Raw genomic sequence first — 22,106 nt, 5'->3', positions numbered from 1 at the left:
TGGTGTAGTTTCAGGAGTTGGTGTTGAAGATGATGGTGTAGTTGATGGTGTAGTTTCAGGAGTTGGTGTTGAAGATGTAGTAGTTGATGGTGTAGTTTCAGGAGTTGGTGTTGAAGATGATGGTGTAGTAGTTGATGGTGTAGTTTCAGGAGTTGGTGTTGAAGATGTAGTAGTTGATGGTGTAGTAGTTTCAGGAGTTGGTGTTGAAGATGTAGTAGTTGATGGTGTAGTTTCAGGAGTTGGTGTTGAAGATGTAGTAGTTGATGGTGTAGTTTCAGGAGTTGGTGTTGAAAATGGTGTTGTTGATGGTGTTGTAACTGGTGTTGTTGATGGTGTAGTCTCAGGAGTTGGTGTTGAAGATGTTGTAGTTGATGGTGTAGTTTCAGGAGTTGGTGTTGAAGATGTTGTAGTTGATGGTGTAGTTTCAGGAGTTGGTGTTGAAGATGTAGTAGTTGATGGTGTAGTTTCAGGAGTTGGTGTTGAAGATGTAGTAGTTGATGGTGTAGTTTCAGGAGTTGGTGTTGAAGATGTAGTAGTTGATGGTGTAGTAGTTTCAGGAGTTGGTGTTGAAAATGGTGTTGTTGATGGTGTTGTAGCTGGTGTTGTTGATGGTGTAGTCTCAGGAGTTGGTGTTGAAGATGTTGTAGTTGATGGTGTAGTTTCAGGAGTTGGTGTTGAAGATGATGGTGTAGTTGATGGTGTAGTTTCAGGAGTTGGTGTTGAAGATGTAGTAGTTGATGGTGTAGTTTCAGGAGTTGGTGTTGAAGATGTAGTAGTTGATGGTGTAGTTTCAGGAGTTGGTGTTGAAGATGTAGTAGTTGATGGTGTAGTTTCAGGAGTTGGTGTTGAAAATGGTGTTGTTGATGGTGTTGTAACTGGTGTTGTTGATGGTGTAGTTTCAGGAGTTGGTGTTGAAGATGTAGTAGTTGATGGTGTAGTTTCAGGAGTTGGTGTTGAAGATGATGGTGTAGTTGATGGTGTAGTTTCAGGAGTTGGTGTTGAAGATGTAGTAGTTGATGGTGTAGTTTCAGGAGTTGGTGTTGAAGATGATGGTGTAGTTTCAGGAGTTGGTGTTGAAGATGTAGTAGTTGATGGTGTAGTTTCAGGAGTTGGTGTTGAAGATGTTGTAGTTGATGGTGTAGTTTCAGGAGTTGGTGTTGAAGATGTAGTAGTTGATGGTGTAGTTTCAGGAGTTGGTGTTGAAGATGTAGTAGTTGATGGTGTAGTTTCAGGAGTTGGTGTTGAAGATGTAGTAGTTGATGGTGTAGTTTCAGGAGTTGGTGTTGAAGATGTAGTAGTTGATGGTGTAGTTTCAGGAGTTGGTGTTGAAGATGTAGTAGTTGATGGTGTAGTTTCAGGAGTTGGTGTTGAAGATGTAGTAGTTGATGGTGTAGTTTCAGGAGTTGGTGTTGAAAATGGTGTTGTTGATGGTGTTGTAACTGGTGTTGTTGATGGTGTAGTCTCAGGAGTTGGTGTTGAAGATGTTGTAGTTGATGGTGTAGTTTCAGGAGTTGGTGTTGAAGATGTAGTAGTTGATGGTGTAGTTTCAGGAGTTGGTGTTGAAGATGTAGTAGTTGATGGTGTAGTTTCAGGAGTTGGTGTTGAAGATGTAGTAGTTGATGGTGTAGTTTCAGGAGTTGGTGTTGAAGATGATGGTGTAGTTTCAGGAGTTGGTGTTGAAGATGTAGTAGTTGATGGTGTAGTTTCAGGAGTTGGTGTTGAAGATGATGGTGTAGTAGTTGATGGTGTAGTTTCAGGAGTTGGTGTTGAAAATGGTGTTGTTGATGGTGTTGTAACTGGTGTTGTTGATGGTGTAGTCTCAGGAGTTGGTGTTGAAGATGTAGTAGTTGATGGTGTAGTTTCAGGAGTTGGTGTTGAAGATGTAGTAGTTGATGGTGTAGTTTCAGGAGTTGGTGTTGAAGATGTTGTAGTTGATGGTGTAGTTTCAGGAGTTGGTGTTGAAGATGTAGTAGTTGATGGTGTAGTTTCAGGAGTTGGTGTTGAAGATGTAGTAGTTGATGGTGTAGTTTCAGGAGTTGGTGTTGAAGATGTAGTAGTTGATGGTGTAGTTTCAGGAGTTGGTGTTGAAGATGTAGTAGTTGATGGTGTAGTTTCAGGAGTTGGTGTTGAAGATGTAGTAGTTGATGGTGTAGTTTCAGGAGTTGGTGTTGAAGATGATGGTGTAGTAGTTGATGGTGTAGTTTCAGGAGTTGGTGTTGAAGATGATGGTGTAGTAGTTGATGGTGTAGTTTCAGGAGTTGGTGTTGATGATGGTGTTGTAACTGGTGTTGTTGATGGTGTAGTCTCAGGAGTTGGTGTTGAAGATGTTGTAGTTGATGGTGTAGTTTCAGGAGTTGGTGTTGAAGATGTTGTAGTTGATGGTGTAGTTTCAGGAGTTGGTGTTGAAGATGTAGTAGTTGATGGTGTAGTTTCAGGAGTTGGTGTTGAAGATGTAGTAGTTGATGGTGTAGTTTCAGGAGTTGGTGTTGAAAATGGTGTTGTTGATGGTGTTGTAACTGGTGTTGTTGATGGTGTAGTCTCAGGAGTTGGTGTTGAAAATGGTGTTGTTGATGGTGTAGTTTCAGGAGTTGGTGTTGAAGATGTAGTAGTTGATGGTGTAGTTTCAGGAGTTGGTGTTGATGATGGTGTTGTAACTGGTGTTGTTGATGGTGTAGTCTCAGGAGTTGGTGTTGAAGATGTAGTAGTTGATGGTGTAGTTTCAGGAGTTGGTGTTGAAGATGTAGTAGTTGATGGTGTAGTTTCAGGAGTTGGTGTTGAAGATGTAGTAGTTGATGGTGTAGTTTCAGGAGTTGGTGTTGAAGATGTAGTAGTTGATGGTGTAGTTTCAGGAGTTGGTGTTGAAGATGTAGTAGTTGATGGTGTAGTTTCAGGAGTTGGTGTTGAAAATGGTGTTGTTGATGGTGTTGTAACTGGTGTTGTTGATGGTGTAGTCTCAGGAGTTGGTGTTGAAGATGTTGTAGTTGATGGTGTAGTTTCAGGAGTTGGTGTTGAAGATGTAGTAGTTGATGGTGTAGTTTCAGGAGTTGGTGTTGAAGATGTAGTAGTTGATGGTGTAGTTTCAGGAGTTGGTGTTGAAGATGTAGTAGTTGATGGTGTAGTTTCAGGAGTTGGTGTTGAAAATGGTGTTGTTGATGGTGTTGTAACTGGTGTTGTTGATGGTGTAGTCTCAGGAGTTGGTGTTGAAGATGTTGTAGTTGATGGTGTAGTTTCAGGAGTTGGTGTTGAAGATGTAGTAGTTGATGGTGTAGTTTCAGGAGTTGGTGTTGAAGATGTAGTAGTTGATGGTGTAGTTTCAGGAGTTGGTGTTGAAGATGTAGTAGTTGATGGTGTAGTTTCAGGAGTTGGTGTTGAAAATGGTGTTGTTGATGGTGTTGTAACTGGTGTTGTTGATGGTGTAGTCTCAGGAGTTGGTGTTGAAGATGTTGTAGTTGATGGTGTAGTTTCAGGAGTTGGTGTTGAAGATGTAGTAGTTGATGGTGTAGTTTCAGGAGTTGGTGTTGAAGATGTAGTAGTTGATGGTGTAGTTTCAGGAGTTGGTGTTGAAGATGTAGTAGTTGATGGTGTAGTTTCAGGAGTTGGTGTTGAAGATGTAGTAGTTGATGGTGTAGTTTCAGGAGTTGGTGTTGAAGATGTAGTAGTTGATGGTGTAGTTTCAGGAGTTGGTGTTGAAGATGTAGTAGTTGATGGTGTAGTTTCAGGAGTTGGTGTTGAAGATGTAGTAGTTGATGGTGTAGTTTCAGGAGTTGGTGTTGAAAATGGTGTTGTTGATGGTGTTGTAACTGGTGTTGTTGATGGTGTAGTCTCAGGAGTTGGTGTTGAAGATGTTGTAGTTGATGGTGTAGTTTCAGGAGTTGGTGTTGAAGATGTAGTAGTTGATGGTGTAGTTTCAGGAGTTGGTGTTGAAGATGTAGTAGTTGATGGTGTAGTTTCAGGAGTTGGTGTTGAAGATGTAGTAGTTGATGGTGTAGTTTCAGGAGTTGGTGTTGAAGATGATGGTGTAGTTTCAGGAGTTGGTGTTGAAGATGTAGTAGTTGATGGTGTAGTTTCAGGAGTTGGTGTTGAAGATGATGGTGTAGTAGTTGATGGTGTAGTTTCAGGAGTTGGTGTTGAAAATGGTGTTGTTGATGGTGTTGTAACTGGTGTTGTTGATGGTGTAGTCTCAGGAGTTGGTGTTGAAGATGTAGTAGTTGATGGTGTAGTTTCAGGAGTTTGTGTTGAAGATGTAGTAGTTGATGGTGTAGTTTCAGGAGTTGGTGTTGAAGATGTAGTAGTTGATGGTGTAGTTTCAGGAGTTGGTGTTGAAGATGATGGTGTAGTTGATGGTGTAGTTTCAGGAGTTGGTGTTGAAGATGATGGTGTAGTTGATGGTGTAGTTTCAGGAGTTGGTGTTGAAGATGTAGTAGTTGATGGTGTCGTTTCAGGAGTTGGTGTTGAAGATGTAGTAGTTGATGGTGTAGTTTCAGGAGTTGGTGTTGAAGATGTAGTAGTTGATGGTGTAGTTTCAGGAGTTGGTGTTGTAGATGTAGTAGTTGATGGTGTTGTCACTGGAGTTGTTGATGGTGTTGTTACAACAGTGAATGGTGTTGTGAATGGTGTTGTAGATAGAGTAGTTGATGGTGTTGTCACTGGTGTTGTTGATGGTGTAGTTTCAGTAGTTGGTGTTGAAGATGGAGTAGTTGATGGTGTTGTCACTGGAGTTGTTGATGGCGTTGTTACAACAGTGAATGGTGTTGTTACTGGTGTTGTAGATAGAGTAATTGATGGTGTTGTCACTGGTGTTGAAGATGGAGTAGTTGATGGTGTTGTTACTGGTGTTGTTGATGGAGTAGTTGTCACTGGAGTTGTGGATGGAGTATGTACATGAGTTGTGGATGGGGTTGAAATTGGAGTAGTGGATGGGGTTGTCACTGGTGTTATAGATGGAGTAGTTGTCACTGGAGTTGTTGATGGTGTAGTTGTCACTGGAGTTGTTGATGGTGTACTAGTGAATGGTGTTGTGGATGGGGTTGTAACTGGTGTTGTAGATGGAGTATTTGTCTCTGGTGTTGTAGATGGAGTAGTTGTCACTGGAGTTGTTGATGGTGTACTTGTCACTGGAATTGTTGATGGGGTAGTTGTAACTGGTGTTGTAGATGGAGTAGTTGTCACTGGAGTTGTTGATGGTGTACCACTAGTGAATGGAGTTGTGGATGGGGTAGTTGTAACTGGTGTTGTGGATGGAGTAGTTGATGGTGTTGTCACTGGAGTTGTGGATGGAGTATGTACATAAGTTGTGGATGGGGTTGAAATTGGAGTAGTGGATGGGGTTGTCACTGGTGTTGTGGATGGAGTAGTCATTGTAGTTGCAGATGGAGTGGTGGATGCTGTTGTAATTGGTGTTGTAGATGGGGTTGTAACAGGTGTTGTAGATGGAGTAATAAAAGAAGTGGTCGATGGGGTTGTCATTGGTGTAGTAGAAGGTGTTGAAGCTGGGAAAGAAAGTTACACTCATTATTTATTTGATATATATCACAATAATGATATCCATGCTTATCATAAACAAACAAATGAAAGTCAAGAAATTGAACTAGAGTAGACTTAAGGTGAATGTTACTTAATGAGGAGGATGTCCTTCTTTATGCTAGCCTGTCTAGGTAATTTTCAGGATAGACAAAAGCATGTTCACAACTTACCGTAACATTATTCAGAGCATAAAAGTTGATAAAATATGTTATATTCAATGTAAATCTGAAGTAACAGCGACTTCCCTGAAATAAAATAGATCGCTACTTTGCTAAGGGTACAATTTCAATCATGAAAAGTTTGCCTTATTTCATAGACAAGTATGAAACTTTGGAAATACCTTAGTCTTGCTCTGCACCCTAGTTGGGCCCTACTTAGTCTTGCTCTGCACTCTAGTGGGCCCTACTTATTTCAGGAGCCCTACAGAGCATACAACAGTCATCAATGCAGTTATTACACTGATGGACAGCTTGTCATACACACTGTTCTTAATGTCTATGTTACTTCTTTCTCTGACATTTCTCTCACACTCTCTTTCAGAGAGGACATTCAGCTTCTTTCCAATATAAAAAGTTAGACAAACAAAAAAAGAAATTGTTTTACCTGGAGTAGTTGTGCTCAATTCCTTTGAAAGGTTTGTTACTGTTGGGGGTGTTAATGTCTGTACAGTTGGTAAACCTGAAGAAGACAAAATTTTCAAGTACAATGAACCAATTTCAATAATACGACAATATTTGAAGCAGTTACACAGTTACAAATCAACATCAAGACATTTAGCTAAATAGGTTGAAATACAACTAGGACATATCAGGTTTTTTATTTCATTTGCGGGATTACACTATGATGGTCTGGAAATAATACTTTTAGGGTAAATTTTGGTAATTTCTAAATTGTGAGTTCAGTACCAGGATTTTCTAATGACCACTTCTTGCATAAATGAGAGGTTACAACTGACAAATAAATATAAACCAGTTCAGTTATTTTCTATTCTACATATTAAACACTATAACACCAATTCTGTGTGGGGTACTACAGCAATGCTATTCCAATTTACTCTGCACAGGTTATATTCCCCAGCCCCCTTTCCTTTTTATGATATTTCTTCCCTTTTCTCACGGTGCAATAGGAAGAGGAGAGGTAGAACATTTGATAAAAGACTCATCTTTCTGGTTTTTAGTTTGCATGTTTTACTGAGAGTGGATCAATATGAAAGCGTCACCACAGACCGTTAAGCCAAAGAACGGTCACAATGACAAACCAAAAACACTAAATTAAATCCAATAAAAAACTTGAACTATAGCCTACCTGTTGTGCTTTCCGTAACTGGAGTTGTTGATGGGGTAGTTGTAACTGGTGTTGTAGATGGAGTAGTTGTCACTGGAGTTGTTGATGGGGTAGGTGGAACTGGTGATGTAGATGGAGTAGTTGTCACTGGAGTTGTTGATGGGGTAGGTGGAACTGGTGTTGTAGATGGTGTTGTAACTGGTGTAGTTGATGGTGTTGTTACAGGAGTAGTGGATGGTGTTGTAACTGGTGTTGTAGATGGAGTTGTTACAGGAGTTGTGGATGGTGTTGTAACTGGTGTACTGAATGGAGTAGTGACAGGAGTAGTGGATGGTGTTGTAACTGGTGTTGTAGATGGTGTTGTTACTGGAGTAGTGGATGGAGTAGTGACAGGAGTATTGGATGGTGTTGTAACTGGTGTTGTAGATGGTGTTGTTACAGGAGTTGTGGATGGTGTTGTAACTGGTGTAGTGGAATGAGGAGTAGTGACAGGAGTAGTGGATGGTGTTGTAACTGGTGTTGTAGATGGAGTAGTTGTCACTGGAGTTGTTGATGGGGTAGGTGGAACTGGTGTTGTAGATGGAGTAGTTGCCACTGGAGTTGTTGATGGTGTACTTGTCACTGGAATTGTTGATGGGGTAGGTGGAACTGGTGTTGTAGATGGAGTAGTTGTCACTGGAGTTGTTGATGGTGTACTTGTCACTGGAGTTGTTGAAGGGGTAGTTGTAAATGGAGTAGTGGAATGAGGAGTAGTAACAGGAGTAGTGGATGGTGTTGTAACTGGTGTTGTAGATGGAGTAGTTGTCACTGGAGTTGTTGATGGGGTAGGTGGAACTGGTGTTGTAGATGGTGTTGTAACTGGTGTAGTTGATGGTGTTGTTACAGGAGTAGTGGATGGTGTTGTAACTGGTGTTGTAGATGGAGTTGTTACAGGAGTTGTGGATGGTGTTGTAACTGGTGTACTGAATGGAGTAGTGACAGGAGTAGTGGATGGTGTTGTAACTGGTGTTGTAGATGGTGTTGTTACTGGAGTAGTGGATGGAGTAGTGACAGGAGTATTGGATGGTGTTGTAACTGGTGTTGTAGATGGTGTTGTTACAGGAGTTGTGGATGGTGTTGTAACTGGTGTAGTGGAATGAGGAGTAGTGACAGGAGTAGTGGATGGTGTTGTAACTGGTGTTGTAGATGGAGTAGTTGTCACTGGAGTTGTTGATGGGGTAGGTGGAACTGGTGTTGTAGATGGAGTAGTTGCCACTGGAGTTGTTGATGGTGTACTTGTCACTGGAATTGTTGATGGGGTAGGTGGAACTGGTGTTGTAGATGGAGTAGTTGTCACTGGAGTTGTTGATGGTGTACTTGTCACTGGAGTTGTTGATGGGGTAGTTGTAAATGGAGTAGTGGAATGAGGAGTAGTGACAGGAGTAGTGGATGGTGTTGTAACTGGTGTTGTAGATGGAGTAGTTGTCACTGGAGTTGTTGATGGGGTAGTTGGAACTGGTGTTGTAGATGGTGTTGTAACTGGTGTAGTTGATGGTGTTGTTTCAGGAGTAGTGGATGGTGTTGTAACTGGTGTAGTGGAATGAGGAGTAGTGACAGGAGTAGTGGATGGTGTTGTAACTGGTGTTGTAGATGGAGTAGTTGTCACTGGAGTTGTTGATGGGGTAGGTGGAACTGGTGTTGTTGATGGAGTAGTTGCCACTGGAGTTGTTGATGGTGTACTTGTCACTGGAATTGTTGATGGGGTAGGTGGAACTGGTGTTGTAGATGGAGTAGTTGTCACTGGAGTTGTTGATGGTGTATTTGTCACTGGAGTTGTTGATGGGGTAGTTGTAAATGGAGTAGTGGAATGAGGAGTAGTGACAGGAGTAGTGGATGGTGTTGTAACTGGTGTTGTAGATGGAGTAGTTGTCACTGGAGTTGTTGATGGGGTAGGTGGAACTGGTGTTGTAGATGGTGTTGTAACTGGTGTTGATGTTGGTGTTGTTTCAGGAGTTGTGGATGGTGTAGAAGCTGTGAAAGACAGTGATACTCATTATTTACTTCATATATCATCCATGCTTTAATAAAATTGAAATAAACTAGAAAGGGTCATATAAATAAGAATATCTCTTCATTAAGAAAATATTTTAAGTCTACTCTAGTTAAATTTCTCTGACGAAGAAAATTGTATCTTACATGGTGTACTGCTTGGTTCTGAAGTTGAATTTGGAGACTCCACTGAAATTTCATTAAGAAAATACACATTTTCAATGCATGCAAAAAAAGAAGGAAAAAATTCTAACCTGATACGGTATACGTTTTATAAATCCATGAATCATAACTGAAATATTATTAATCCTAAATGATCCAGCTACACGTCTTTATCAAGAACAAAATGCATGCCAAAGTTTACATCTTTGACAAAGAAAATTGCATCTTACATGGTGTACTGCTTGGTTCTGAAGTTGTTGTTGAAGTTGTTGTTGGAGGCTCCACTGAAATATCAGGAAGAATATCAGGTGCGTATCCAGGGGGGGCGTTGGGGGCGCGCGCCCCCCGGGTAAGGAAAAGAGGAGAGAAAAAAAGAGAAGAAAAAAGAGAAAAGGAGGGGGGAAAAAGAAAAGGAGGAGAGGAAGGAAGGGAAAAGAAAAAGAAGAAAGAGAGAAAAAGGAGAAAAGGAGGTAGTAGAAGAACGCCATGACCTCGGGAAGAGAAACAGTCATAATTAAAGAACTGATCGCTATTATATACACAGGGTAGCCAGTGACAGATCGAGGATTACGGAGGGGGTGTGCGCCTCACCCTACTCCTTACACCGACAACTCCATTTTTGACGTTTCCATTTTTCCTCTCACTAATGTATCTATATATATGGTCTATCATATCGCGCGTGTGTGTATGGACGCCTTAAACAATTGTACAATTGTGCTTTGGAACCAACTGTGGCTGGTCTTGAACTCGACCGAGTCGTCGGGGAACATGACGTATTTCGGGAAGGGGCGACCGCCCCCCCCCCCCCGAGCAAATTTTCTTTATGACATCGCTAGTAATTTCAAAATAGACAATGCTTAGATGCAACTTTCAAGGCCTGGGAAGTGTCATTTCCAGCGATTTGGGAAGCATTTTCGGCCAAAATTTTCTTGCACGCTTCACGCCAACCCATGGTGGCGCTTCGCTTAGATAGTTTGCCTACAGGCTTCGCCCCTCCCCTGGCAAATTACTCGCTACACGTCTGTTCGAATTTGTAAAGCAAAGAGCAGATATAACATCATATCAGTGATCATTGAAATGCATGTTCCACGATGAACAGCCTCAAAACTGTCTATGTGTGTAGTCAAAGGCGTAGGAGCCCAATTGGATTTGGAGGCTGTAATGACTTGCCCGATAAATATAACCAAATTTTTTCGCGCGCAAAGCGAGCGTTCAACATATCGATGCCAATATCATATAAGCAAGCATCGGTCATTACATCGCATGCCATCGTGTACCGCACGGTCCGTGAAAGTTGCACAGTATACCGCCGGATGCTAATGTAAACAAAGAAATGTCTTATGTAGATGGAGAAAAAGCATACAGGTCCAATTATGTCAAAACTCTCTTTTACAGTAGTAATGTCGGCCAAGCTTTATATTAATTACCAAGGAGATAATTTTTTAACTATTCATTGCTATTTATTTTTCTTTCAGTAGGTGCCCGACAATTTCTCAGCATATTGCCTGGATTTTCGGGGAAAAAATTGGGTTGCGGAGGGGGGGGGGGCTGCAGCCCCCGCCTCCTACGCCTATGTGTGTAGTTGTTCGGTTTCGAAATATCTGATATCGGAAATATCTGGTATTTTTCATTTCCTTCAACCAAGTTTTATAATAGCCATTATAAGAGGTTGCAATATTTCTACACCAATAAATTAACTGTGTCTCTGAATTTTCGAAAATTTCCTGACCGACATTCTTATTCATACTTTCCTCTACTCGTGTAATTTTGACTGGTCTGTTAGGGGTTGAAGGAGGTTTTTCTATATTGGTTTTCCATAGATTGAATTTTGTGCAACATTATGGGTATGTTTTCAAGTGATTTTATTCACAAGAAATGGGAATTTTCAAATTCTGAACAAAGAATTGGCTTAAAACCTTCAAAAGTGGGGCTTTCGGATATTGTGGGCCGTGATGTAGAATCACCTACAAAAGCAGTGATCCACTGGACATGCAATGAGGTCGAACATGATGTGTGACTGGTGACAATCTTCAAAAAGGCTATGGATGAAAAAAAAACTATTGGGAAATACTTGGTTCTCAGGCAAAAGTGTACATCTGGTTGGTCATTTTCAAGCCCGAAAAGTACCATTTCCGGTGATCTGGGGTGTTATCAAAACCTGAAATTTTCTTGTACGCTCCGCGCCAACCGATGGTGGCGCTCCGCTTAGATAGTAATTCGCGCCCCCCAGGTTGGAAAATCCTGGATACGCGCCTGAATATACACATTTTCAATACATGCAAAATAAGCAAACTCATTTTCAAGGTATTATTACATTAATACAAAAATTAATCTTCATTGTATAAAAGAAAACATTCAAAAGAAGTACTGCTTAATTCATTTTTATGATCCATATTCCAATGATTCATTATAAATATCAATGTCATCTCTGGTCTATGAAATTATTTTCAAAATATTTATGCTCCCCAATATTCCTCAGACCCAGCCAAATCCTTTCATATTGATATTTTATCTCTAGAATGTCACTTCTTATTGCTTACCTGAATTTACACACGAAAATAAATATGTCCTAGAGCATCAGTAAATGATAAAAGAGTAGAAAATTCCTCAAAAAGAAGAGAGATCCATGACATTGTTTTGCCAAATGGAACAGCACACATGTGAATAGTTTATATGAAAATCTGGTAAAACTTACAGCAAATGATCAAATATCTTGCCAAATTTAGCCAGATTGCAGGAGTTATCTTCACTTTGGAGAGGAACACCACTTGGTATACATATCCTTCCAGATCACCTGTGACATCTACACCACTGAGCTTTTTCAATACTAGATATCATTGAATTCAACTAACTGCATAGTCTACGGTGGGCTAGTTTTAAGCAATTGCCAATTTCCAAAAAAACTGCAATATCGTATTCAAACATGCTTCAGAGTTGCAAGATAAAAAATTGCTGGAATGTAACCAACAATATCATTGAAGGGAAAGCATGCATTTACTATTTTATGAACACAATACACATCCACATGTTTTACAATGATGAAAAATAAATAAAAAAGGCCACCACCCTCACTCCCACCCTCCCCCCCCCCCCCCGCAACAAACAAAATAGAACTCGTTAATCATTGAAGGGACACAAGGATTGTTTCAATTTCATTGGTCACTCAATTAATTCCATGTAACATGTTTCGTTATAAGTATAAATGAACTCTCACCTCTTGGTGTTGATGTAGGTGTAGGTGTAGATGTTTCATGATGACATGATGGAGTGCTTTCCACTGTAGACCTTGTCGGACATGGTCCATCATAACACTCGTATCTATCACCAGAGTAGCAATGGCTTTACAAAAAGTAAGATATGGTCAGTTCCATTTGTATCAACAGAATTTTCCTTGTACCTAAATAGTTTTGAGATTTTTTTACAGTTTAAAAGGTGCTAACAGTTCAAAAGTGGAACACATTGATAATTTACATGCAAGACTAATTAACTAGAATTACAAAGATCTCTACCACAAACGCTCCACTTAAACTAAAACATAATAAGCCATGACCACACCAAGCAATTTGAGGTTATTTTACCACACCTGAAGCTCTATACACATCACGCAGGGTATGCCAAGGCCTACCATTTTATACAGGATTAGGAGCAGTATGTCTGTTTCCCATTACAACATTATTTTTTCTTAGTTTTTCATTTCTTATTTCAACATTCGAACAGAGGAAGTTTGGAGCGAAAAAAAAACAGAGGAAAGACATCTTCAGCCTCCAGTAGAAACGGACCTATATGTCCAAACTTTAAAAGTACTCTTTAAAAATTCCTTTGTATATATACATATATATATATGTATATATATATATATATAATATACAATTCTAAACTATATATTTCACAACTGTTTCGCAGTTTTTCACTGTTTAACTCACTGACAATATTTCATCTTTTGTGATATCTCTCATTCTCTCAATCTGTCTTTTCATATAGTTAGTTATAATGGATATAAATAGAACCAAATGTGGGAAATCATTCTTGAATAGTCACTCACCAACATTTGTCCCCTTTTTCAAAGTCTTCCCCGGCTGGTATTTCAATGCCATTGTAATAACAAGGGCATAGATCACGGACAATGCAACGACCCTCAAATTCTACCTGTCCCGGTGGACAGAAGCAACCCTCAACACAAGTTTCTTCGCAGCCATAATCTTCCTGTCCTTCTACGTAGCAGGCGCTCTCACAAGAAGATCCACATTCTGAGTATTCTTTACCATCTTCACATTGTAATCCTGTATATAAATATATGGATTTGTTTATACTGAAATTCCTGAGCTATGGACCATCTGATCAACATGATCTGTTGAGATTGTTTAATGCTCAAAATGAAGAACTAATTGTTAGTTATTAACTCAAGAAAAACATCAAAGCAATATTGCATACTTTAATTAACCCAAAAAGATCCTGTTGAGGGTCAATTCTAAGCACTTGGGGATGACAGTGTGTTATTTATGAACCCTAAGGTCGCTGCTGATTTTATAAGACAGCATATCTTGCAGTAGACCACTTTGTTTACAGTTTTTATCTTTCTCTATTTACAGTTGACATAACTCACCATCAACGGTTGAGATGAAACCTGAATTCTACCTACATTTACGTAGATGCTACAACTTTTACTATTAAATAGATAGCTGGTGACCCCAGAAACCATTTCTTTCTCTTCCATGCTTCATTCTTAAAAGCATTTAAGTTATTAACTGACATTGCCATGGTCCTTTATCCTGTCCTAACCGCTTTGTACTTTGGTAAGTAAATACCCTATACAGCAGCATCTTGCTGTAACCTACAGAACACATTTTGATGATGCAGATGGGTTCAATTGACGAGCTATTTGAGAGCGATTTTAACGTAGGTTGAGGCTTTGGGTACTTCGGGTCAAAAGTGTCATTTAGTATCGCTTCTATCAAACTAAGAAGTTATCTGCATTGCTTATGACTTTAAAGCAGCAAGTCTGAAGACTTACCACAAGTTCCATCAGATCTCCATTTTAGTGCAACACCATTTTCACTACACTGTTGAGTGTAGGCTGCAATAGCTGTACACAAACACTCACAGTCCCCTCCTCTATCACAGGCACATGTGTCCATCACACAATCTGCATAGTATTTTTCTGGTTCAACCTGTAAGACGTAGCAAGAAAACAGTTAGAAGAAGAAAGGGACAGAGGTAGGGGTGGATGGGAAAGAAGAGGGGAGAAGAGACAGAATAGGGAGGAAGAAGGGATACAGTAAGGGGAAAGATGGGATAGAGGAAGGGGGAAAGAGGGGATAGAGGAAGGGGGAAAGAGAGATAGAGTAGGGGGGAAAAGGGTGAGACAAAGGAGAAAACAGGGGCAAAGAAAAAGAGAGGGGAAGAGGAGAGGAAATAGGAGACATAGGAGGGAAGAGAGGAAGAAAGGAAAATAAGAGGTAAAAAGAGGAGGAAAAGTGGATGGTGATGAGGGGGAAAAGGAGACATGAGGGTAAAAGAAAATGGGAAGAGGGGACAGAGGAGAGGAAAAGAAGGACAGAGTAAGGGAGAAAAAGGAGACAAAGCAGGGGAAAGAGGGGGACAGAGGAGGGGGAAAGAGGGACAGCAGAGGAGGAAAGAGGAGATACAGTATAGGAGGGGGAAGGAGTAAAAAAGAGGAGGCAGAAGAAGAGGGCAAAGGAGAGAATAGGGCAGAGAAAAGGAGAGGTGCTAAAAGGAGGGAAATAGGGAGAGGAAAAGAAAAGAAAAGAAAAGAAAAGGGAAAAGGGGACCGAAGAGTGACCTGGAGGGGAGGGGCAAATGGAATGCAGGGAAGTGGAAGATGTATATGGGTTGATAGTGTAGCTTGTCTCTTCCAAATTCTGATCCAACATTCTATTTGTAGTACCATAAGTCTGGTCATGATATTTTCTTCTATTTTAATATTTTTTCTACACAAATATAGAAAAAAAAAAAAGATTTTCTCTTGAAATTCTGGTCAATAATTCTTTTGCTCTTTCAAAAATACGATAAGTTGCTTTGAACGCTTTCATCTTTCATACTCACCTCACTGTGACATGGTAAGAAGATACCCTGTTTAATAATAGAACATGAATATTCTGCCCACTGTCTTCTGGATGGGTTTATGTCGCACGGATTGGAAGGTGGCGACGGAAGCTCACAAAAGCTTGCCCTCCAAGAGTGTCCAAAGATGACGGGGTTCTCCTCTAACTCCCCTTGTGGGGTAGTAAAATCGTCTCTTGCCAATCCATTGAAATTACCGCAAAGACCACACACATTATTTATGTATCGTGGATCAAGAGTGACATAGATGGTTGTTCCTCTATCCCATTTGAGGGTGATACCTGGAAAATAATGATTGAGTTGCACTTTAAAATGCAATCTGAGATCTCCTATAACTTTAACTTATTTTAACCAAGCAATGCATCCCAAAAATTTAATGTCACATTTGTTTATCACTCATGATGAAAGTTTGCTAAACTAAACGTAGCAGATAATGTTTTACAATGTAAACTTTTTTAATTTTTTAATTATGGTGAAGCAGATTGCCAGCAGGATGCCTCCTTTAACGCTGGTATATGATACTTTAACATTAAGACTCTACGCCATTGCTCAGGTAACTTCATATTTCATCCATTCCTTACTGAGCTATAAAATATCTTATTCCACTGCATTTTCAAACAACTTATAAAGACAAAATAAAACAAAAACTGTTAGCAAACTGCTTATCCGCTAAAGAGCCTGTGTAAGAGAATGTGTAAAAAGACATAAGCTTTATAAACCTTTGATAGGACACTCACACATTATTGAAAAGGTATTATCCCGTAGCTCTTCATCTTATGGTCATCAATTTGCACAAAATAAGGTCCACAGTGGGTCTGATATCACACCCACATGGAGATGCTTCATATTGAATTGAATGTAATATCTCTGGAAAGAGAGGTAAATACTGGTTGTCTTACCTACTTTAGTCTCTATCACATCATAAATACCGACCCTCTTCAGCTGATAGGAAAAACCGGCAGCATCAGCAGAGTTAGTGACAGATATATGTGCTCCTCCAACCATTCGTATTTCAGTACCTCTGATGATGAACTTAATAGCCTTGGTACACGAGACACCTCCTGCACCGCATGGTACATTCTCCACCATAATTTTAAAGGAACTTGCTTCATCGGAACCACAGTTATCCTCTACCAAGACATACGAACAGTCACCTGTGATTTGAAAGGTTAAATTTGTCAAGTTGTCAATTTTTTCAATTTTTGGAAAAACTTATTTGGAATCATATCCATCATTTGGTGCAGAACAAAAATACATTTGAAGTGACTTGAATTTTAACGAATCTTCCGATTGTGGCAAGACTTTCGGACAAAAAACTGGAAAAAAAAACTTCAAAGGAAAGAAGGTTGGGACAATATCATCTAATGATAACATAGGAAGTGAAGAGAGGGGTGGATGTGGGAGAGGTATTGATACATATGAAAGAGTTTACATCTAGATATCTAGAAATAAAAGATAGATCTATAATTGGTGAATTGAGTTAATATTTAGACCTATTAAACCACATTGCACTGACACCCACAACTTTAAGAGAGTTTTATGTCCAATGTACAACAATTCCAGGCTAAAAGGTGACTCTCTCTGAAGCAAATTGATCACAACCTTAGAATAATTTTGTCTTTTAAGTTCAAGTCTTGCTTGAAGACTCATTTTTTCAAGTTGGCGTTCTATTAGGGTTGTACAGCGCTATTGAATACTTTGTAGATTTTAGCACTTTATAAGTTCATTTATTATTATTATTTTAATGGGATGCTCAACAGCCATTAGTCTATTACAATTCAGCACTCAATTAGCGTGTAACATTTGCACACCTGCAGGAAAGTAATAATCAGTCGTGAAACTCTGTAGAGCTAACAGATTATTCTGAAAGTCGTCTCTGCTGAACTCAAGCATCTTCTATCTGTGGGTGTTAGCATGTGCAGGCTAACTCAAGGTGTGGTGATAGTAACAATTTAAATATGAGAGTTTATGCAGTTTCCATCAACACTGAATTTATGGTGATGAATGGTCCTGACCAATCATAACATTGCAGATATATTTTAAACATGATTTTGTAATGTTGGAGGCTAGAGATAAACAAAACACTTTTACTGTATGTCAAGCTGAGAATTGGAAAGGTGCAGATAGTACACTGATGTCTGAGTATGCACAGTTTAATTGCAGGCAAACAACCTTGCCAAATGTCTGTCACTTGCGATATCGGGAAAACTGACTATATGTGAACAGCCCTACTGAGAAATTATACATCATCCATCTCACATCACATCAACATCAGTGGTTAACGCTGATGCCTTTCAATCATTTGGTCCCAAGTTCGAGTGACTCTAAGATTAATGTATGTCGTCCAGTTAAAAGAGTTGTTGACAATTGACAATTCATAATCATGGATGTTAAATATAAATCTAAGAGACTGACTTCTGTCAGCTTGCGGCTTTGATGAGCCAATGATGGCTTCTTCGGGAGTTCCTGCTTGCAGGAGGATCTAAAATACATACAAGGTATTAAAAAATGTCTTTCGTTTTGTAAGACCTTTAGTTTGATTACATAGATGCTCATGTTGTTTCACAAAGTCACAATTAGAGGAAATTAGAGCAGAGTAGTGGTTTAGGCACAGGAAATGAATATTCAACAAGATCTATCCAAATAGGAAAAGAAGTTGTCTTTCTTAGCATGAAACAATAGATAGATCTATAATTGGTGAGTTGAGTTTGGCTATGAAAGATTAAGCTCACCTTGAAAATCATAGCGAAGACCATCAAATGTTTCGTAGTGAGGGTCACCCCACGTTCTGCATGTCCTTGTACAAGGTTCTTCATCACAATCCCATCCATTGCTGGTACAAACACTGAAGAAAAGAACCAGGACAAATAAGCAGTGTCAAAGAGTTCAGTTTGGCGTGGTAATGGTTCATAGAATAGTACTATTTGACACGATAATGGTGAAATGGACAACCTCCCAAGGAATGCTGTTTTGCGCTATAGTAGATTTCCAGTGGATATAAGCATTAGATCATAACAGGTTCAAAGTAGAAGTGTTTCTAAAGTTGGTGTTTTTCCAAAGACCACACAACATCTTCCCTTTTCCAGGCCCTTTATTTCCAGGATTTCTCTCCTTTCTTACTTTTCTTTCTGTAAGCTTACAGGTAGAGTATGTTTAATATTTAAGATATGCTTTTATATGTTATACTCTCTTGTCCCTTTTGTTCACAAAGAAATAAATGGAACAAAAATGAATCGGATCAAATTATAACAAAACAAAACTTGTCAGTGGATTTCTGAGTACTAGACTGGAACTACAATACATATGTTCAGTGGATTTCTGAGTACTAGACTGGAACTACAATACATATGTTCAGTGGATTTCTGAGTACTAGACTGGAACTACAATACATATGTTCAGTGGATTTCTGAGTACTAGACTGGAACTACAATACATATGTTCAGTGGATTTCTGAGTACTAGACTGGAACTACAATACATATGTTCAGTGGATTTCTGAGTACTAGACTGGAACTACAATACATATGTTCAGTGGATTTCTGAGTACTAGACTGGAACTACAATACATATGTTCAGTGGATTTCTGAGTACTAGACTGGAACTACAATACATATGTTCAGTGGATTTCTGAGTACTAGACTGGAACTATAATACATATGGTCAGTGGATTTCTGAGTACTAGACTGGAACTACAATACATATGTTCAGTGGATTTCTGGGTACTAGACTGGAACTACAATACATATGTTCAGTGGATTTCTGAGTACTAGACTGGAACTACAATACATATGTTCAGTGGATTTCTGAGTACTAGACTGGAACTACAATACATATGTTCAGTATTTCAGTTTTGATTCCAAGTCAAATATCAGATCTGGATAAGAAAGGTTCAACTTCAGTTTGAATAATCCCAGGGTTTACAATTCATACCATTTCTGACAGTGTTGTTCGACAGTTTCTCCGACCTGATATTTGTCCCCATTTCGTATACAAGGGCATTCTTCTACAGGTACACAGTGGTGTCCATCCCAGGCCTGGTCGCTAGGACAAGCGCAACCTTCGTCGCAGTCTTCAGCTGTTTCTCCTTCTAAACAATCAATTTCTCGATGTGTGCAACTCTTCTCGCATTGAGTACACTCACTCCATACTTGGCCATTGTGACATTTGTCCATTGCTATAAATAGTGAGTTTAAAAGAATAATTGAATAAGTAAAATGGTAGCTCTGTGTCTAATATTAGATACAACAGTGTTGTCCAAATTGCAACTATAACACTTACAAGAGAACTTAAAACTCCTCCTACACACTAAATAACTGCAGAATTCGCAAAGAACAATAAAAACAATACTTCTTAGAGGAGATAATTTTTACCTATGGCGCATATTTTTCAATTGGCGTATGAATCTCCACAAATGTCAACAAATTTTTGGGTGATAACTCCCATCTCACCCATGGGAGGGATCTTGAGCATTTCTGCAGAGGGGACTGTCATATTGATCATCACAGTGCCGTAGATACAGCTTTGTGTCCTAATACCTATGATCCTGCTGAAAGATCTCCAAATATTTTGTATAGCACTGTAACATATCTCCATCCATGTGCTAGTTGTGAAACATGTTTAATAAGATCTTGTTTTACGATAATTAAGGGCAAAATCGCAGGTGTAATTCCAGTATATTCAATATTGGAGACTTGGATACAATTTCACTGACGCTGAAAATACCTCAAAGAAGCTTTTTGATTGGTTGACGACATGTGTGAAGCTGCCAAACAAACTTTGCCCAGAAGTGTCTGTCAGAGAATCCTCAAAGGAATTCTCAGTGATTTCAAAGACTGCAGATCTTTGGTAACTTTGGTCATTTTTACAGACAACATAGACATGCTATAATAAACTTGGGCTTAAATTCTCACATTATTGATCAGTTTCTCTTTGTTTTGGCACCCTAATTAATTGATTAAATAAATCTTGGAGGATTTTAATTACCTACCTGTATCGTTACATTCATTATCATAGCAGGTCCAGTCTCCCCTTGAACACTCGCTGTCAGAAAACAAGTTGGGAAAAAATGGCATTATTGCGATGTTTCATTTACTTCATAAATCATTTGAGGAGACTAGTACAATACAGCAGACTAAATACTTGATCACATTTTCACAGTACCTAACTTTCAGATCCAATCTTCCAAGGACTCTGAATCAATTTATTAGTGAAAGCATCAATTGAAATAATAAAAAAAAAAAATATGAAAATTTGAAAAACATGATTAATTTTATCATTGCCCATTCAATATTTCTGGATCCCAAAAAATAGGTTCAAAACTCTGACCAGAATTTGTTAGAATGTTTCAGTTTTTCTGGATTTAAGTTTGATCTGTTCCTTGAAGGTTATAGGTTTTTAAGTCTTCCATTTCATTTTCATTTTATTAGATCAATTAAAAATGAGATGAATAAGCAATGGTACTGCAGATTGAATAGTGTAAATAGTTCATTAAATCAATAGCTTGGAAACTACAGTTCAAAGGCAGAGATATGCTTACCAACCACCAACTAATATTAATTGGATATTTGTCCTCCTAAATATTTGTTTTATTGATAACAATTTTTATCGCAAAGAAAGATAATTTCTAACTTAAACATCCTCCCTCCCTCCTCAATTACAGAAGATTCCACCTCAATTGCCTAAAGAGTAAAATCTCTTCCTTCAGTAGTATGAATATTTAATTATAAAGTATATGCAAAACTTATAATGTATGGTAATGTTCCTATAAAATATAGATACCCCATAATCTCACCAAGATATATATATGTATATGCTTACAACTAGTTTGGTGCTCCTATTGATAGAGGAAATCATGGAGTCCAATTCAGAAAATTCTGTGTCCCACTAATTCTAGTGTCATTTCGGTCGATTTAAAAGTATCAGACGATAGGATGCATGCAGGCACCTTAATTTCTTTTTGTCAGTGGTTGGCAATGTTATCACAAAGTTGGGAGAAACATAATTCAGCAAAAATTTCAGTTTCATTATTAATATTATTAATTTTAATTACAAAATGTCACTTTAGTTGCTTTAATAGGATCTAGTCATTTAGGTTTTATCAATAATGAAACATACCAGTAGCCACATTGTGATTCTCTGGTGTCACCATTTTCGAAGAGCCTAGTTTTGTACATACACGGACAAAATTCAGGTTCCACACAGATATCTTTCCTTTGATCCAAAACCTAAAATAGAAATACCAAACTTGCACATAACAAAAAATGTTGACATTGTATTTCATAAATCTGTGTAACATTCCCTTAGAACAATCTGCCCATAAATTATACCCCCATCTCTCATGTCATCGAAAACACAAGACTGTAATTTCATGCTAAAATATCAAATAGTGCTAGGATTGCTTGCTGACAACTATTAGTAACCACATGGTCTGGATCTTCATGACCATCCAATATGCCTTCCTATTTGAGCAAAAAAATTGCAATAGGCCCCAACTACAGTGTTAAACTTTGCTCTACTAACAAGGAATTCCAGGGTAATTCCAGGGAATTCCAGGGATTACCATATGCAGTTGCACAAGAGGAAAGCATAATGCTCATGATTCAGCTCACTGCCTTCTATTTGAGCTAAAAAATTGAAATATGCCACCACCACAGGGTTGAACTTTGCTATAGCCTAGTAACACAGAATTCCAGTATGACACTGTATTACCATGCATCATGTACAGTTGAACAAGAGTACTAACAGAGAATTCCAATGTAACACAACATTAGCATGTACAGTTTCACTGTAAGAGAAAAGCAGACAGTGCTAAGGTTTCAACTTACAGACAGTGTAACTAATACCATAGGAAGTATTACCTATTAACACTTTAGAATTTTGTTAAAACTGAAGCTAGTAAATGCATGGATGAAGAATGAGTAATATATCTTTGCTATATGTAAACAGTTTTGGACCACTTCTTGTGGAAAGCTTTGTTACAAAATCACATATCATCCCAGAGGTATAACGATTTGTACATTCAGCCCTATG

At 38.8% G+C, this 22,106-nt stretch overlaps 1 protein-coding gene across 1 annotated transcript in view; it reads right to left on the bottom strand.

Annotated features, from left to right (window-relative positions):
- LOC139959141 (uncharacterized) overlaps positions 1-22,106 on the bottom strand; it is a 51,329-nt gene that overhangs the window by 10,827 nt on the left and 18,396 nt on the right. Inside the window, exons 16-29 of the mRNA XM_071956739.1 lie at positions 21,192-21,301; positions 20,065-20,117; positions 19,008-19,251; positions 17,811-17,923; positions 15,978-16,232; positions 15,061-15,359; positions 14,009-14,165; positions 13,040-13,277; positions 12,212-12,336; positions 8,983-9,024; positions 6,829-8,817; positions 6,127-6,201; positions 3,613-5,489; positions 55-2,637 (exon numbers count right to left, since the gene is read on the bottom strand). Of these exons, the coding sequence (XP_071812840.1) occupies positions 55-2,637; positions 3,613-5,489; positions 6,127-6,201; positions 6,829-8,817; positions 8,983-9,024; positions 12,212-12,336; positions 13,040-13,277; positions 14,009-14,165; positions 15,061-15,359; positions 15,978-16,232; positions 17,811-17,923; positions 19,008-19,251; positions 20,065-20,117; positions 21,192-21,301 (8,160 nt within the window). The remainder of the gene's footprint in view (positions 1-54; positions 2,638-3,612; positions 5,490-6,126; positions 6,202-6,828; positions 8,818-8,982; positions 9,025-12,211; positions 12,337-13,039; positions 13,278-14,008; positions 14,166-15,060; positions 15,360-15,977; positions 16,233-17,810; positions 17,924-19,007; positions 19,252-20,064; positions 20,118-21,191; positions 21,302-22,106) is intronic.

This window comes from Apostichopus japonicus, chromosome 18 (assembly GCF_037975245.1).
Source record: "Apostichopus japonicus isolate 1M-3 chromosome 18, ASM3797524v1, whole genome shotgun sequence".
NCBI lineage: Eukaryota > Metazoa > Echinodermata > Holothuroidea > Aspidochirotida > Stichopodidae > Apostichopus > Apostichopus japonicus.
The sequence above is the reverse complement of the archived record's forward strand: the minus strand, read 5'-3'. Positions and strand labels throughout refer to the sequence as shown.